Source organism: Platalea leucorodia, assembly GCF_965183815.1.
Source record: "Platalea leucorodia genome assembly, chromosome: 16".
Classification (NCBI taxonomy): domain Eukaryota; kingdom Metazoa; phylum Chordata; class Aves; order Pelecaniformes; family Threskiornithidae; genus Platalea; species Platalea leucorodia.
Window position 1 is genome coordinate 8,667,427 of NC_138838.1, and position 18,535 is coordinate 8,685,961.

The 18,535-nt window shown below is 44.2% G+C and overlaps 1 protein-coding gene across 1 annotated transcript in view; it reads left to right on the plus strand.

Moving 5' to 3' along the window:
* Nucleotides 1–265: 265 nt before the first annotated feature.
* Nucleotides 266–18,535, plus strand: part of CLTC (clathrin heavy chain) — a 34,349-nt gene continuing 16,079 nt past the window's right edge. Inside the window, exons 1-13 of the mRNA XM_082328553.1 lie at nt 266–620; nt 9,457–9,664; nt 11,814–12,082; nt 12,421–12,582; nt 13,387–13,500; nt 13,896–14,069; nt 14,924–15,121; nt 15,791–15,991; nt 16,580–16,732; nt 17,041–17,163; nt 17,413–17,550; nt 17,677–17,841; nt 17,960–18,140. Of these exons, the coding sequence (XP_082184679.1) occupies nt 579–620; nt 9,457–9,664; nt 11,814–12,082; nt 12,421–12,582; nt 13,387–13,500; nt 13,896–14,069; nt 14,924–15,121; nt 15,791–15,991; nt 16,580–16,732; nt 17,041–17,163; nt 17,413–17,550; nt 17,677–17,841; nt 17,960–18,140 (2,128 nt within the window). The 5' untranslated portion in view covers nt 266–578. The remainder of the gene's footprint in view (nt 621–9,456; nt 9,665–11,813; nt 12,083–12,420; nt 12,583–13,386; nt 13,501–13,895; nt 14,070–14,923; nt 15,122–15,790; nt 15,992–16,579; nt 16,733–17,040; nt 17,164–17,412; nt 17,551–17,676; nt 17,842–17,959; nt 18,141–18,535) is intronic.

Consider the following 18,535-nt stretch of genomic DNA (forward strand, 5'->3'; position numbering starts at 1 on the left):
GGGCGGGGCCGGGAGCTGCCGGGCTCGCGGGGGGAACCGATCCCGGCCCTGCCCGGGGCTTCGGGCCGGCGGGGGAGGCGGCGGGGGGGCCCGGGCCCGCCCGTCTCCACGGCAACCGGCCCCGGGCGAGTCACCTTGCCCGGCCGCTCTGCCCCCTCCACGTGACCCGCCGGGGCGACGAGCGCGGAACGGAAGTGACGCAGCCGCACCCCGGTCGCATGATGTGGCAAAAAAAAAAAAAAAAAAAAAAAAAAGAGGCCGGGGAGGGCGGAGTGAGGCGGCACGAAATAGTCCCTTCCGGCGGCGGATCCCTCCGCCGCTCCCATTGGCCCCGCGGCGCGAGTCACGCCGCCCGCCGGGATCCTTCCGCCCGGCCGGCGCAGTTAAGGCCGGTCCCGGCAGGTGAGGGCAGGCCTCTTCCTTCCGCGGCGGTATCCTTCCGCCGGCGGGGGCAGCTTCCGGATCGCCGCGGCTCTCCCCGCTCGCTGGCCCGTTCCGCCATTGCGGTCCCGCTTCACCCCGCTGAGGTGTGACTCCGGTCCGGCCTCGGACTGGAGCCCCAGCCCGCTGCCGCCGCCATGGCCCAGATCCTGCCGATTCGCTTCCAGGAGCACCTCCAGGTGGGCGCGGAGGGGCCGGGGGAGGCCGGGCCGGGGGGAGCGGGCGCTGGGGCGGGCGGGCCGCTCCCTCAGGCGAAGGAGCCGCCCCGGGGACGGTGCCTGGGCGAGAGGCCGCGGGCCTTCCCTGAGCGCCGCGGGGCGGCCCGGGCCCCTCCGGCGGCGGGCTGGCTGCTCTCCCGTAGGCCTTGCCGGCGTCTGGCTCCGGCAGCGCCTTCCCGCCGCGGGCTGCCCGCCCTGCCGCCCCGAAGGGCACCTTCCAGCGCGCCCGCCGCTGCCTCCGTGCGGGCCGGGGCGTGAGGGGAAGGGCTGCGGCCCTGTGGGGCTCCTCCGTCTCCGGGGTAGCCGGGGAGGTGGTGAGGGGCCGAGGCGCGGGCCCCGGGGCCGGGCATCCTGCCCTTGCCCGCTCCCCGCCTTGCCTTCCCCGCTCTGGGCGGCGGAGTGTGTCTCGGCCCGGGGGTGTAGGCGAGGCTGGCGCCGTGCCCACGCTAGCACCTGCTGGGCGGTGCGGCGGTGGGAGGGGAGAGGGCGGGTGGTTCCTCTCTGCTTCCCAGGAGAGAGCCCCTCTCCTCCCGGGCAGGGCGAGGGGCAAACCCCGCTTCGGCATGGGGCCTGCAAGGGGGGGCGAGGGGGTAAATTAATGAGGTGGCCGAGCTGTCTCTCTTTATTGCTTAATTATATATAGATTTTTTTTAATGAGGCTAAGACTTCTTACAATTGCAAGGACATACTAAATCATTTTATTGATGCTCTGACTTGTAATGTCATCTTCTGTGAAGAAAACCCACATATTGCAGGGAAATGTGAAAGCTAATGCAGGCTTCCCTGCAGTACAGCTGTGGCAGTGCAGGCACAGAAGTGCCAAGTCTCCACTTTCTGTCTGCTGTCCTCTAACAGATTCTGGGTTTGGCTGTCATTAAACCATAACCACATGCTAATAGGTGATTTCCAAATGATGGCCTTTAGTTTCTTTAACCTGGCCTTCTAAAGGCACTAGTAACAAATTCTAAAATTATTCCACTGCGGGAATGCAAGGTTACCTTCTCAAATAAGCATGCACCTTTAATGTCTCGGTGAAGCTGGAGTACAGGGAGGGGTCTGGAAGCAGCAATACAGTTGTGCAATGTGTACTTCCTATCTGACAAGTCTATAGGGCGAAGTACTACGAGCCACGCTTCTCGTCCCGAGTTGCTGTAGCTGTGATGGCATCAAGCTTGGCTTTGCTGCTGAGGAGTATTTTTGAGGAGAAGTTGTATAATAAAAGTTACCTTGACATACCCAGGCAGGGTCTTCTGGCTTCTAGCAACCTGCCTGTTGCCCTGCTTCCCTGTGGTGTGTCTGTATGTGTTTTGTGCTTAGCTAACTGGGACTGTGGTGGGTGCTAACCTAAGGATGGATTTGCATGATTTGTAGTGACATTTTTTTCTAACCCAAGCGGAAAGAACTCAATTTCTGGACACCTTGTTAAAAGAACAATTGCAAAATACTTATTTTGCTGTGTAAATTACCATTGTCCATGGTGGTGTTTTCAGATTTAAAAAATGCTGCCATGATTGTTTTTTTATCTAGCTAGTTAACTGTTGAGCACTGGCTAATTTTACTTCAATATCAATTTAAAACCAGGCCAGAATTCAGAGCTTAGGTGTAGCCCTGGACTCTTCTGTAGCGAGCAGCACTGACAGGAGAATCTCATGAGTTGGCCAGAGCTTCAGCTCTGAGCAAGTGTTTTCTCCTGGTAGTGGCATAGCCTAGAACCGGGTATGCGAAGGTTCTGTATACTCAGGTGAAACTCATCCTTCTGGGTAGCCCAGCTCTTAATAAAGTATTGTGGAAATGCATCTGTGATGCATTATTTAAGATACAAACCTTGCATGTGACCCACTACCAGGTCTCTAATGACACGAGTGCTATTACATAAGGAAACTCATCTGCTTCACTCCAGAAGTGCTGATAGGTTTCAGGCCAGCACTACTGTGGAACGTGACTGTTCTGACTAAAGACTGATTTATCTGTTTATTTGTATTTTTTTCCCCTGTTCCTATTTAATGTAGACCACAAACTTAACCAGTATCTTTTACAACTGCATATATGAGCTGGTCTTTTGTAAGATTGGGCATCCAGCCTTCTGAGCTTACATGCACGTGGCTCTTGCCCATAACGCTTCAGTTTGCTGTAACTGTTGAACTTCCTCATTTTATTTCATTGAAAAAATTCAGAGGAACTTGAATTCTCAGAGGTACTGTTTTTGTGCTGAAACTCCTGACTTGCTGTTGGAGTAAACTTTGAAAGCAGAAACATTGATATTGCTATATTTTTGCTGAGCCAAACTGCTTTAGCATATTCCAGGCTGTTCATAGGGAGTCCTCATGGACTCAATAATACAATTTCTTGAACTGTGCCTGACCTACATCGTTTGGGAAACTTGTCATGCAGGTGTTGTGCAACACTTGCAAGTTTGCAGCTGATGTTTAATGAAAGACAAGGTACCCAACTGGAGCCCTATTCATAAAAAGGCAGGTGACAGATATGAATGGGAAAGTTCTTGTGAGGCTATTATTGAAAGTTGCTTTTAATTAATCTGAAAGACTGGCAACCAGCACTACATGCAGTATGATACCAGTTCTCCATGGACCCACTACTGCAGGTCAGAAAATGGTCAAGCTGCTATCTGTACAAAGCTTGTCCTGATCTTCAGCTTCAGCCGAGTTGCACTCCATGTTACGCTACTCAAGGCACGCTGGCGTTATCTGTCCTTGTCAGCATCTTGGCTAGGTGATACAGGAGTGAAGAGTTAAAGGCTCCAGAAGCCCTGCACTGTTGTGCTTCTGTATGTCTTGTCTCTTTGATACGCGCTACAGCAAGCTCTGTACCCTGGGCAAGTAAGATGTGGCAAGTAGTTAGCTTACTAGGGCTAAGTAAGCTTTCTGGGTATTTACTAAGTAAAGTCTAAAACCAAAATGTGTAGTCAGGCTTCAGGTCTTGTTTGTCCGAGTCCCATTACATACCTCTGAAATCTCAGTAGCTGCAAATATGTAGGATGTTATCTGTGTATTGTCTATTGTAGATGCCTGCCTTACCACAAAAGAACATCAACAACACGCTGCGGAGAAGCTTTTTCCTTGGGAGTTTCCAAGGAGAGACTTGATTCCTGTGCTATCAAAACTGCTGGACTCTTGTTATAAAACTTTATAGTGCTATTTTTAAGTAGCCTTGAGGAAGCAGTCCAGTGGGCATGTAGTGGGAGGTCAGAGTTCAGTATGTTAAATGATTGCAAATCTGGCTGCTTGTATCCAGGTTTTAGGGATTCCATAAGCTGGTGCCTCTGTGTACTCGAGGGTGAAAGTAAAACACACGTGCTTACCGTGGTAGGAGCATAGAGCTTTTCTAAGATTACATGTTCCCGATCAATGAGGAGGAAACGGACGAGTTAGCAGGTGGTGAACTGTGATTGCCATTTAATTGAGCCATACCACCCCGAAATACATAAAAATTGGACTTGCACGAGGCACACAGCTGTACTGGTGTGAATTAAGGCATTAATAAATACTCTTCTGAACCTAAATATATTTTTAAAAATTTTTAAATTTTTCTATAGACTTACCTAGCCAGTACAGAAGACTGTCAGCTCATGTTATGTGCTTGATGCTGAGATAGAACTACTCTTTTAAACTAGGAAAAGGGTTCTTGTATCTATTGGTCATTGATGGAGCAAACCTGAATGGCGGCTATGCTGTTCTAGCGTGGTGGTACTTGGATGGCTCTCAGAATCAGAGCCAAAGAGCTAACTGAATAAAACTGGGAAGCCAAGGCATCATAATAAAACTTAGAAATTTACTACTTCACTCTAAAATGCTTCCATGTATTGTGCTGGCAGTAAGACAGTTTAATATAGCCTAAGACACAGAATCTCTGCTATAACAGCATTAATTTGAAGCAGTTAAGTCTTTTGTTGGTATTTTAAGTCAGGAAATAAAGACAGAACTGCTGTGCCTCACGCTGTTTTGGTGGGGGTCTTGCCCCCTGCTTCTTAGTGGATCTGAATTCATAAAGCCAGTGAGCTTGGAGTATTCTTACAGGGGAAAAATCTGTAACAAAGACTGCTGTGAAGAATCGAAGTGTCTTGAGGAGTGTCTGTGTGCCAACTAATTGGAAGGAACAAATTAGTTAAGCAGTTTATAAGCTATTCCTTGTGGCATGTCCTGTGCAGCAGGCACTCAAGTCAACAGGCCTGCTTGTCTTGGTGGCACTGCTCCTTAGCACTTCACGCCGGGACTGTGGTGATTTAACCAAAGATAGGTGATGGCAGCCAGTGGTTTTGAACTCGTTTCAGCAGGTACAGCCTCAGCTGTGGCTTGTAACTGAAATAGTCACACAGCTTGCCTGTGGCTGCTGAGACCGGATGGCTACCTCAGCCTGTTGAGGGTGAGGCAGAAAATAGGAAGGATATAGAAATAGAAGAGCTCTTCAATATTATAGAGGTCTCTTATCTGTTGAGAACATAACTTCCTAGCCTGTCACAAACTGTAATTCTTACCTTGCACTGGTAAATATGAAGTACTTTGGAGCCATTGACTGGCTGCGGGACTCCTGTGTTACCGAACTGCAGTCGGTAACTCTAACAGATCAGCATGGATATGTCTTTGTGCGACTTAAGCTTGCTTTTCTAATTTTCATGTATGGAACTAAATGAGTGGCTGAAATGTAGCCGGGCATCTACCTTGTTCAATCAAAGCCTAGTAAAGCATGGCCTTGCCACAGAGCTAATGTGACTCGCTGCACATCAAGGAGCTCCATGCTTCTCAAAAGAGTGGGAATATTTCTGTTAACTGGCATTTCCCAGCTACGTGACTTCTAACTGCATGTAGATAAGGAGTCTCTGGGCAGAGACTAAGCAGCTGCTTGTGGCTACAAGAACAGTGGTTATATCCTGTTGAGTGTGAGAGCCGAGGTGAAATGCGTACTCAGCAGTTCCGCAGTGTTCCTTCTAGGCAAGGAGAAATTATTTGACAGCTAAGCAAACTGTCACAGGAAAGCGAATGTTCCAGGAAGGGGTCAACAAAGAGACTCTTGTCAGCAGTTTTACCATGCAGTTTGATGTCAAACATGCATGTTCTATGACAACTTGCCTGGGTATGTTACCAAGAACATACTTGAATTATCTTCCAGGGAAAAAATAATTTTACTAATCAAACTTTCACTTACCGTGTTTTAATGATTCACCTCTCAACACTGTTCAGATAAATGTTGTCATAGAATTTGACGGTTCAGTACAGCCTGCGATTGATTGAAGTATCCAGCCTCGAGTTAGATGAGTCCTTCGAGGCAGCATCTCTGCTGAACAGAAGAGTTGCTGCTGTCCCTGGCAACCTGTTTCATGGTTCCACTCTAATGGAGCAGCTACTTCACAGAACACTTTCTTCTCAACATGCTTTCAGGAGACTGGCATAACTGAACTTGCCGACAAACGTTGGTGTAAAATAACTTGAACTGTAAATTGGTTGCCCCAGCACTGCTAGCAAGTTCTGCTTTCATATCTGCTTGAAAGCCAGGGAATTGCTTTTTGTAGTATAATGCAGGAGTATCTTATGATTCCTTCTTTTTTTTCAACAATCTTTTAAACTTGTTTGTGAATTGGTGAAAGGCAGTGGACCTGAATGAGTGCAATACTAAATGTTTGGGTTTTATTCCTCTGTGGTAAGAGGAGAAGAGGTAGAAAACGTGCTGTAAACCCCTGTACTCTTATAGCTGTAGTGCAAACTCAGGAGTTTGTACATGGAATAGTATTGAAATTTTCATAATAAAAGCCTTCAAAGAAATAACCTCTTGTCACGTTTCCTAATAGTAATCTCAGTCTCTGTTTGCTTTGCTTAGCTTTATAAACACTCCTGCCTCACTCACCTGAACTTTATCCTGTTTGGGAAGAAAATAACCTATAGTTCAGGGAATGATCTGTACTCTCAAGAGTTCTGTGCATCAGGCCTGAGTGCAGCCAAGATGAGTTACCATTAGGCTTACCGGCTGAGCAAAACGAGTGCCAGTCTTGGCTGGTGACACTCTTGTGTAATCAAGTGCAGAGATTGTCACGGTTAGAGGCAACCTCCTGTCTCAGTGCTTGAAGCAGACTTGGTTCATGCACTTGGATCTGTTGAGATTAAAAGATGAAATCTTAGCAGAAGGAGCTTCTGTAGTTAAAAGACCTCACTAATGGTTGTGCCTCCATCAGAAAGCTTCTCCAAGCTTTCTTCAGAGCTCCAGTGCCCATCTAAATCTTTTCAAAGAAGTATCTAGCCGTTGGAAATGGTCTTAAGTTTAAAAAGGACCACATCTTCCACTACCAGCTAGGGTTGGATACCTCAGACATGACACGTAGCAGATGGCAGTTTGATTATGATTAAGATAAATCTGTCTTGCAATATCTAAGCAATTTTGACTCAGTGGCTACGTCTAGACTTCCCTAAGAGGTCTGCCATCTGCTAGGACTTGCTTCTTCGATTTGCTCTGCTAGCAATGTCCGTTTGAGTACAATGCTGTGAGTTACTGCCAGGCAGAGCACTCTGGAACTATCCTCCTTTACCAAATGAACAAGGAAATTGAGTGCTTGATAAATGATTTTGCACTTGTTAAGCTTGCAGCCCTAGCACAAGGAAATGCCACATCCTAGTAAGTCTCTCCGGCTCTACCAGATGAAACTCTCAGATCTTCAAGCCTTCTCTGCCTGCCAGGGGTGTGACCGGGTTGCATATAGCCCTGCCTAGCTGATGTACAAATACCAGAGTCCCAGGCCTAGAGAACACTACCCAAATAAAGGTGTGAAAGGGAGAATTGAACTTAAATCTGAAATCTTCTAAGTGAATCCATGTTGCTGAAGAATGTGTGGTTGGGTTCTGTGATGCTGGACCTCAAACACTGACTTAAATCTGAGTAACAGAGTTCTGACCTGTCAAAAAGGTGGGGTTTGATTTCTATAGCTGTAGCAGCATTAAGGCAGTTTTCCTCTTGGGAGAGCTGAAAAAACACTTGCCTTTCACTTGAAAGTTTCCTGGCTTTATTGTCAGGTGGATGGATGTAAAGGGAGCTGTCTTTGAATGAAACTGTTCACTGTGGTAAGTCGCAGGAAGTGTAGATCATCTGCCTTGGAAGAATGACTTAAGCTAGCTTGATGCCTAGTTTCAAGAATTACATTTAAATCTGTTCTGCTTCTAGTCTTATCTCTCAAAATCTTTCAAAGTAGAAAAGCTGGGTAGACCTTAAATTTACCAAAAGATCAGTGTTAACTCTCTGTAAACTAGTTGTGAAATGAGCCCTTAAATATTAAAGAGCCTGAGCATCTTTTTGGTACAGCATTGAGATCTTGTTGTTTGAACCTGACTGAAGAGCTTCAAATGGTGAAGACCTCTCCTGAAAGAGCGAGGTAACTTCAATGAAATATATCCTTTGTCCTAAGGGAGACTAAATGCAGAGTGAATGGAGAACCATGTACAAAGGCTGAATCATCTTCTAGAAACTTTCTCCTTCAGCAGACCCAAGGAGCTAAAACTGAGTTGCATTTGAGTCTCAACCTTAAGCTGCACCAAGATCTCGCTGTCTAGATCCACTGGGTGATACAGATCATCCACTGAAGTGCCTTTTGTGAAGCTTGTTCTGTTAACTTGGTGTGCCATAGCTTAGATGTTACTTGTTCCTCACGTGTGCTGTCTGAAAGCCAGGGCAAAGGGGAAGTGTAGTAAAACATCCTCTTTATCAGAAGCTGCAAGTAGGCAGGAACAGAGCAGCTGAGGCGTGGTCATCTCGGAGCTCGCACAGAGCACAGCTGATAAGAGCTTAGTGTTTTTCTTCAAACTAGTACAATAATACTAAAATGGCTTTGAAGGTCTAGCCTTCCTGGAAGACCTTGGGCTTGAAGTTCAAACAGTCTCCCAGAAAGAAAAATATCTAAAGTATTAGAAGTGGTAATTCCTCTAACAGTAGAAAACTGATCTTCAGTTTTTAAGGTATATCAACCCACAAGCCGGGTGCCTCTATGTGAGATGAACTAACCGTTCCGCATTTCCACTGTTAAAAATGGAATAAACTTTGTTTCACTACTGACATCCTAATACAGTAGCCTGTTGCGAACACAACGAAGTGGTATTAACTAAACTGTTTTGTTGCAAGCAGTACTAGAAGCATAATTTAGAGGTATGCATTTAAAGGTTTACAGAAGCAGAGTGTGGAGGTGGTTTATTGATATCTTCTGTGTTAAGTACGGCTGTGGATGAGCCATTTCTGATTTCGGTAGTGTCCATCTCGTGTGTTAGATCTGCCTCCTGGGTGGTATACAGCCTTGCTGCTAGACAGGACTAGGCTAATTGCTAGACAGGTAGCTTTTTTTAACTCTACAAGGATAAAGATAAAGCTCAGATGCCTCACATGTGGTGTTAAGCTTGAAACAGTGATAGCTGCCAAGCTCAGTGGAATGAGTTAGGGCTCTGGAAGCAAAGCTGGTGGGAGTGAGTACTGAAGCTGCAACTCTAGCACAGCTGCCAGAAGCAGGCACATTCAGTGTGCATTAAACCACATGAGGGGTTCAAAAGTTGAGTTCTCAAAACAGTAAGTTGTAAATGGAGCTTGAAGACAAGGTACCGAGCACTTGAATGCTGCAGGGCTTCTCTAGGAAGCCTGCTGGGCTTAATTGAAGATGGGCAAGAATTTGTGTGCCATGCCATTTTTGGGTAGCGTGGTTGTATTGTCACAAAAAGATGGGCGAAGCCTAATATCTCTTGCGACTTTCACAAAAGCTGTTCATGGCTATACTGAGGTAGTAACTTAATGCTAAACCTTTTTTTTTTTTCTCTTCCAGCTCCAAAATCTGGGCATCAACCCAGCAAACATTGGGTTCAGCACTCTGACAATGGAGTCTGACAAATTCATCTGCATAAGAGAAAAAGTAGGAGAACAGGCTCAAGTGGTGATTATTGACATGAATGACCCCAGCAACCCTATTCGAAGACCAATTTCAGCCGACAGTGCTATCATGAACCCTGCCAGTAAAGTCATTGCATTAAAAGGTATGGAAGTCCTGATAAATGTTTGAAGTGGATGGAGAGTTTTTTTGTAAGACTGGTTTATGACTGACTTAAGTCTCTCAGGCAATTTGTGTGGGAGGATCCCTTACCAATTTTCAACAGCTTAATGGGAGCTTAAGTTTAATGCATTTTTCAGTTCTTCTGAAGGTAACTGGGCAGTAAGTTTCTGTTAAGGCTTCCTGCTATTTGCTGATCATTAGGATGAGTTTTTTGCTTCAGTCGGGATGCTTACAGCTTCTGAGCAGGGAGAGCTAGAAGGAAAGTTCAGGCTTTAAGATAATTCTGGGGTCTCAAGTCTGGAATCAGGTTAGAGAGGTGAGACCTGATATCCTGAGTGTATAAGGTCTATTAACTAGGCCTTCCTTTACAGAGAAGAAAACTAAGACTAGGGAGGGGGGGAAGTATTCCTGAAGGCCTTACTCTGGCCTTGCTGGAAGAGGCGAGTGCACCAATTTGTGCATATTTATTGTATCAGTCAGTGATAAGAGAAGTAAAACTATGCAGGGAAGACTTGTGTAGTGAATAAAGCACAAGGTCAGCTAACTTGGTATCTCTGGTGATAGAGAACAAGCATTCCTCTGGAGTCTCCAGAAATGTTGCTCTCCTTCCCCAAGAGGCCCAAGAAGCTCAGATACTGTCACTCTAGAAATGTGTGTATTGCTGATGGAGAGGCTTCTGTGTGTTCAATGTTATTTAAGTTTGATTTTAATACTGTGCTACTGTTTTGTCACAACTTTAATGCTTTCTGGTGTGTGCAGATGGTGAGTTATTTCAGTTGACTGTACTAGGTCCTGTCTTATGAAAAGAAAAAGCAGAATCGAATGGCGCAGATCTACAGTGGACATGGCTGAACAGTGGTGTTTAAGCACCTGAAAGCCTAAAATTCAGAGGTTTTTCATGACCTCCGAAAGAATCCTTAAGATTCAGAAAACTAATCTACTCAAGAACTCTGAAGTGTACTTAAACTATCACGATCTTGATCTTAAGCTTTTTTATAAACAGGACTGACCCTTTTGACTTGTCTAGATTTTGCTTCTTAATATGCCTTGCATAGCATGTAGGATATGTGTTACCTGAATGTCATCTCCCTTGACTCTAAAGCTCCAACTGCACTAGATATCGAAATAAACGACTAGTCTGTAGCCTGAGTGACACTGTATTAGACAGTCTTCTCCAAGCTCTGGAGAAATTCCTGACTCTGCATCTTATGTCAGTAGCTGAACTAATGGTGGCTCCTAACTAAACTAATCCCTGGTGAGTGAGGCACTTGGCCATATGGCACTATGACTTCAGCAAGCTGAGTTACAGTTAGTAACTCCAGCAGATAATTCTGACCTGCACCTAGTTTCATATGATATTTAATATTCCTCTTGGGCTACGCTAGCATGTGCTTAAATAGCTGTCTCCTAAAACTGGTAGAAGTTGGTCAGAACCTTCCTTATCTTCTCAACAGGAAGAAATAATTACTTATATGCCACTGTGTTGTAAAAACTGGTAGAAGTGACTGCAGGTGGCTGTTCAGGATGTATGTATGCAACATTCTGTGTGATTTGGAGAACTGTTCCTCTTACCTGCTAGAGCTTGTGTTGGTCACTAGATTCCTTTCCTTGCACAGTTTCTGTTAGTCTGGTTTGCAGCCAGTAGCGGTGTACCCCATTAGTGCAAGCTAAGGGTTTTGGTTAATGAGTCTGAATTACGAAAGCCCTCTGCCATCTTGACCATTCCATGTTGTGCTTTCTTTATGCCTAAAACAGATGCGGACATAGTTTTTTAATGACCCTGGCATAGCTCTCCTCACAACCTTCAAGAGACTCAGCGTTATTGTAACCTAGTTTTGATGTACATGAAGTATCATACAACTCGTTCGTGTAGCTGAAGCTCTTGTCTCCTATCAAGTTGTTCTCCACATCTGTTTGATTGCTCAGTAGTGGCAAATTGGTAAAATCAGCCCTAGGAGTGCAGTCTGGTTAAAAGTAATAGCTGGTCACTGAAGATACTGCCAGTATATAACAGCATTTTCTTAAAGGAAGTTACGAGGGTTTAATATCGCAGTGCAGCTCTTCTACTTTTAACCAGTGCTTGAAATAACAAGTGGAAACTGCAACCTGGCTAACAATGTTGTGTTTTCTAGCTGGGAAAACGCTTCAAATATTTAACATTGAAATGAAGAGCAAAATGAAGGCTCATACAATGACAGATGATGTTACCTTCTGGAAGTGGATCTCTCTGAATACTGTTGCCCTTGTAACGGATAATGCAGTCTACCATTGGAGTATGGAGGGGGAGTCCCAGCCTGTGAAAATGTTTGATCGCCATTCTAGTCTTGCTGGCTGCCAGATCATCAACTACCGTACTGATGCGAAGCAGAAATGGCTGCTGCTAACTGGCATATCTGCGCAGGTACTTCACCACTAGGGAGGCCTGCTGTGGAAGGCCCGGGGCTTGTCTCATTTCCTCCTTCTATAGGAGCAGAACTGATATGTTTGTTTTCTTTCCTAAAACATTGTTGGGGGTGTAAATGTTTGTCTTGATCTTCAAACAACAAACTTAAGTGTAACTGAAAATCTTATAGTAATGGTATAAACACTAGTACAAGGTCAAGAGTCTTAAGTGATGCCTTTGTAAGAGAAAGCATGGCACGGTACTTCAGCTTGATACAGCATTTTTACCAACACTAACTTAAATGAAATTACTGGCCAAATGCCTCTTATTCCTGACTCTTGTTCTATCTTGTTTAGCAAAATCGTGTTGTGGGAGCAATGCAGCTATATTCTGTAGACAGAAAAGTGTCACAACCAATTGAGGGGCATGCAGCTAGCTTTGCGCAGTTCAAGATGGAAGGAAATGCTGAAGAATCCACTCTATTCTGTTTTGCAGTAAGAGGGCAAGCTGGGGGTAAGGTAAGACTTGGTTCTAAATATGCTGTAATCTTTAATGACTCACCCTGGTTATCTGCTTCCAGGAAAACGTGGTTTAAAGCACAAAGGTGCCTGTAGGAAAAAAGTGAAGGACTATGTGTCAGTCTGGATGCTATATATCTAATGTATATGAGAACTGGTGCACACACAGCTTCACAGCAGGGACTACCTGATGTAGCAGGAGTCTGTTTTGAGTCATGAAGTGAGGCAGCATGTCATGACCAGCCTAATTAGCTGCTTGAAACACGTGACTCTCAGCTTCACAGGCTAAGCCTAAGGAAAAGCTGTTGTAATCTTTCTTTGATGCTGATCCCCAGTATCAGGCTTAATTTATTTCCAAATTATTGGATGAAAAAAATTAAACACTAGTGTTACAAGGCTAACTAGTGGTCTAATACTAACATTGGAATTGTGTGAGCTACTTTGACAGCTAAAATAAAGTAAACCCAAAGCTAGATTCAGAGAACCATCTTCAGAACTGTCTCCCTAGAATCTTAACTAAGTTGAAAGAGTGCGTATAAAATGACCTAACTGAATCCTTAAACTTCTAACTAGCTAGGGGTAACTAAAGATTGTGCCTAACTCTTTCCCTCATCTATGGTACGTAAATACAGTATGCCACACCTTTAGACAGTGAAAATGTTTAGGAAGACTGACTTAGTTTATCTTTGCATGAGCTTGGGATTAAGGCTCAGGAGCAAAAGAATTGCCATATCTTCATTGATGAATCTATTGTTACATAAATTAAATACAAGAACTAACAGGCTAATCTTATCTGTTGCACAGTTGCATATCATTGAAGTTGGCACACCACCTACTGGGAATCAGCCATTTCCAAAGAAAGCAGTGGATGTCTTCTTTCCTCCTGAAGCACAAAATGACTTTCCTGTTGCCATGCAGGTATGACAGCTGCCAGCAAGAGCACAACAACAAGTCTGTACCTTCTCTTGGTGGATGTGACACTGTAACGGGGCGCTGGAAGCCAGGTGGTCAATATATTGACCTGAGGCTTGGCACTAAACGGGTGTGATTTCTGCTTCTGCTTCAGCAGTGTTAAAGGTGGAGACTGAGGCAGCATTCAAAGGCAGCATGTTCTTACTTATGGCAGAAATATCCATCTATATTTAACTACCTTTCAAGTTCTTAAAACATCATTCTACTGTGATAGTACTCTGATATTAAGTAAAAAACGTAACAGTGCTTCTAGTTGTCCTGAAACGGCACAGCTATCTCACAGCTAGCACTTACTTGTTTTATCCAATGCCAAATTTGATTAATCTATTCCTATTTTGCAGATCAGCGACAAGCATGACGTGGTGTTTCTCATAACAAAATATGGCTATATCCACTTGTATGACCTGGAAACTGGCACCTGTATCTACATGAACAGAATCAGTGGAGAGACCATATTTGTTACTGCACAGCATGAAGCAACAGCTGGAATTATTGGAGTAAACAGAAAGGGACAAGTAAGGAAGCTTGGCGTGGAAACCACTTGTTTAGCTAATCCCACTGGCCCTTAATGATACACTGTAGTGAACATATCAATGTGTAAAAGTTCCAGAAGTTACAAGGCAAAATAATAGAATAAGGAATATGGTAGTATTGGGCAGCTGAACAGGAGCACAGCTTGTCTGACTTCTAGTTTCTTCTACAACTCAGGTTCCGGTTGCATAATTTTAGGAGTTTTGTAATGGCAGTCAGTGATCTAAACACTGGCCTACTGTTGAGGATGGAACTAGAAGGTACCTCTCTTTTGGGGCAGATTATACCCTCTTGCAGAGCACACGCTAATAGAAGTCTTAAATATGTTAACTTTGAACTCTCTGTTCAGAAAATCACATGTCTGACAGTGTTCTGAGCCCCAAAGAAAACTTGCTACTGTATCTCCATACACACCTAATTTAGCTGGTTTAAACCAGCCTACGAATATTGTACAGCTATGTTTTTAGACTGAATTGATTTCAAATGTGGTTGCTTGTTCAGCATGAGTAATACAGAGCAGATTTGTTCCTAGTTTATCCTCTAGAATTGGTTACTTAAGACACTGAGTACAGGTTGCAGAAAGACAGTACTTATTTCTGACTTCTGTAAATACCTCAGTTTAAACTGACAATCATCTGCCTTGATGCAGTAATTGGATGGTAGAGGCTCTTTCTAACAGAAGGTCTGTTTCTTAAATAAAACGGCAAGACTCTGCAACTATCAAAGGATGAAAAAGCTTTCCATGTATGCCATAGCTTTCCTTTTAGAGGTTAGCTTAGCCCTTGGCTCACTTCTTATATTTGAACTAACTGAAAGTTTTCCTTGATAATTTATTCAGGTGCTCTCAGTGTGTGTGGAAGAAGAGAATATTATTCCCTATATCACAAATGTGCTGCAGAATCCTGACCTAGCTTTACGAATGGCTGTCCGCAACAATCTGGCAGGTGCTGAGGAGCTCTTTGCCAGAAAATTCAATGCACTGTTTGCACAAGGGAACTATTCGGAGGCAGCAAAAGTGGCAGCTAACGCCCCAAAGGTAATGGACCAATATTCAGAATAGTACTGAACTATACTGGCTTAAACTTCTTGCTTCAGGAAATCTCACTGAATTTCTTAAGTGGCAAGACAAGAATCTTGTTACTGCTCCTGTCCTAATGTAGTGCTACTTAACATACCTGTGAAGAACCTGTACGCTATGTGCTGAGAGTGCTGATTGTATGCTGGAAGATCTTACAGCTTGTATGAAGCCCACAGAGGGGTGGCTATGAGGCTTAGTGCTTCTGGTACTTATCTTTATTGCTCCAATGATTAAAAAAAGTCTCTATGAAAAGACAGCCTGCAGCTGAGGCTGCACCTGGAAACAGGACAAAAAAGGACAGACTAAGAGCAAAGATCATACTAAATTCAGATGAGAGGAACTTGCTTGCAAGGACAAGGGTGTCTTCAGTCTGTAGCATAGTCCTCTGAACTTAAATCTGCATGGCTATTGAAACGAGCCTAATAGGCTGCTATTGCACATTTTCTGTCAAAACATCTCAGAGGCAGTGTCTGAGCTGATATTCAGCCATGCTGCTTCTGACTTATTCTGGGCTGGCAAAACGTAATGTTGCTATAGCAAGCATTTTTAACTTCAGCTTTCTGGAGAAACTCTTGCAAAGCCACAATAGCAGAACAGAAAACTAAAGTGCATCTCTATTTCTGGCAGGGAATCCTGCGTACTCCAGACACCATACGCCGGTTCCAGAGTGTTCCAGCTCAGCCGGGACAGACTTCCCCTCTACTCCAATACTTCGGCATTCTGCTTGACCAAGGGCAGCTGAATAAATACGAGTCGCTGGAACTCTGCAGACCAGTGCTTCAGCAGGGACGCAAACAGCTCTTGGAAAAATGGTTAAAAGAAGATAAGGTAAATTTGGTCCTCCAGAGCCCTGGAGGAATGTAACTGCCTGACAGCCTTCCCCTCCCCAGGGAAAACTCAACTGGGCGACTCATCTACACGCTGGTGTGATCAAACAGTTGAGCAATAGGTGGTCGCTGTGCCTGTAGCTATGACCCCGTGTTACTGCAAGAGAATTGATCAAATGCTTGAAGAGCTTTGCTAATTCTACTTAAAATTACAGCAGGGTGAACTTAATATGGAAAGCATCTGGCCTGCTGCTGTTCTTTCCCAAACCACTTCAGGCTTCTTTAGATACTGACTGACATGTACTTTGAGCTGTGGTTTCATTTCTGTAATTAGCTGAAGAAAGATGCTGATATATTGTATCGCCTAATTCTTTTTAGCTCTACAAATGTGTTTGACTCTTGTAGAATAGCATAGGGAGCAGAGCCCACTAGATCACTGCTGGAAGAGTCGGGTGATGCTATCAAGCTGGGCCTTAATTTTTTTTTTTTTAAGAGCAGTCTAAAAGGAAGACAAATGAGGAAGAAGGTGGTGATGCATTTCAGCATGGCACGGTCAGGGTGGACTGACGGTATTTATATCTTTAAACAGCTGGAGTGCTCAGAGGAGTTGGGAGACCTTGTGAAATCTGTAGATCCTACGCTAGCACTTAGTGTCTATCTGAGAGCCAACGTTCCAAACAAAGTCATCCAGTGTTTTGCTGAAACAGGACAAGTCCAGAAGATTGTTTTGTATGCTAAGAAGGTGAGAGGAAATTAAATTGCCATATCTGTCCTGTATTTAAGAATAACTACTATATGTTCCAAAGTAGCTAAAAGTAATTGTGGAGGAATATGAGAGCTTGTGTAGTACCTACTTTGGCTTAAGGTTTTCTTATGAATAATTACTGCTAGACTTCATACATGTATCCTTTCATACTTCCCTATGTAGCCTCTTCCAAATGAGGAAATCCTGACTGGGTTGTGTAAGCTACTGACAATAGCTTTTACTGAGCTCTGTATTTAACAAGGCGTGTGCTCTTGCTGAGTTATTGCTTTTTATTATCTCTTCAGGTTGGATATACTCCAGACTGGATTTTTTTGCTGAGGAATGTAATGAGAATCAGCCCTGATCAAGGACAGCAGTTTGCACAAATGCTTGTTCAAGATGAAGAGCCTCTTGCAGACATAACACAAGTAAATAATTTTATTGCTATGAAATGTTAACTTCAAGGCCTTAAATTGGTAAGAGGAGTCATACTCTTACCATCAGAGAAAGATTTACTTTACCAGGACAATGCTGTTTCCTGCCTGGTTTTAAGAACGCTAAATGACAGCTTAGTGCAGTGCCAGAATAAACAGTTTAGCTTTGGAAGCTGTACTTGATGTTACTTTTGTTTAAATATACTTCCAGTTTCTAATCAAAAGCCTATTTTTTTTTCCCAGATTGTGGATGTCTTTATGGAATATAATTTAATTCAGCAATGTACAGCCTTCTTGCTGGATGCACTGAAGAATAATCGTCCCTCAGAAGGTCCCCTGCAAACACGTTTACTTGAGATGAACCTCATGCATGCACCTCAGGTATGCTTTCAGAGTTATGTTGGATCAGGCTTGTCTGTAGCTAGACAAGCTGCTGCATTGTGGTCCATATCAGATGGTAGTGATAGTGTTTAGGAACTGAATGAAACTTGTCAATATTCGTTCTAGGTTGCAGATGCTATCCTGGGAAACCAAATGTTTACTCACTATGACCGGGCTCACATAGCTCAGCTGTGTGAGAAAGCTGGCTTGCTACAGAGAGCACTTGAACACTTCACAGACTTGTATGACATCAAGCGTGCAGTAGTTCACACTCATCTTCTCAATCCTGAGGTACGAGATCAAATATCCTGAATCTAGCAAAAGCCTGGCAATTAATAATTGCTTTCAACATTTGACTTCAGAGTGTAGTGTTCTGCTTGAGGCTAAAATAGCTTATGTGTCTTTGCAGTGGTTAGTGAATTATTTTGGTTCCTTATCGGTAGAAGACTCTCTGGAGTGTCTGCGTGCTATGTTGTCTGCTAACATTCGTCAGAACCTGCAGATCTGTGTCCAGGTAGCTTCAAAATACCATGAACAACTGTCAACACAGTCACTTATTGAGCTGTTTGAGTCTTTCAAGAGCTTTGAAGGTAAGTTCATGCTCTTGCCTCAAGCGAGAGGAGCTAGTGCTCACCTCATCATACATTGCATATGAAGGACTGTCTATCTGCTGAAATCTAGAAAGCCATATTGAGCTAAAGTACCTAGGCCTCAAAGCTGTCTTGAAACCTGACCTAAACCTTAAAGTTCCCTGTTAAGGGGGGCACCAACGTTCAGGGTTGCATACTTCAGTTTTCTGAAATGCTTGGAGCTGTAGACAACCTAAAAAGTTATCTGAAGAAGATGCTGGCCTTTTTCCTTTGTCCAAAATTGAGAGCAGCCCTGCAGAGAAGGACTTCGGAGTACTGGTGGATGAAAAGCTGGACATGAGCCAGCAATGTGTGCTTGCAGTCCAGAAGGCCAACCGTATCCTGGGCTGCAATCA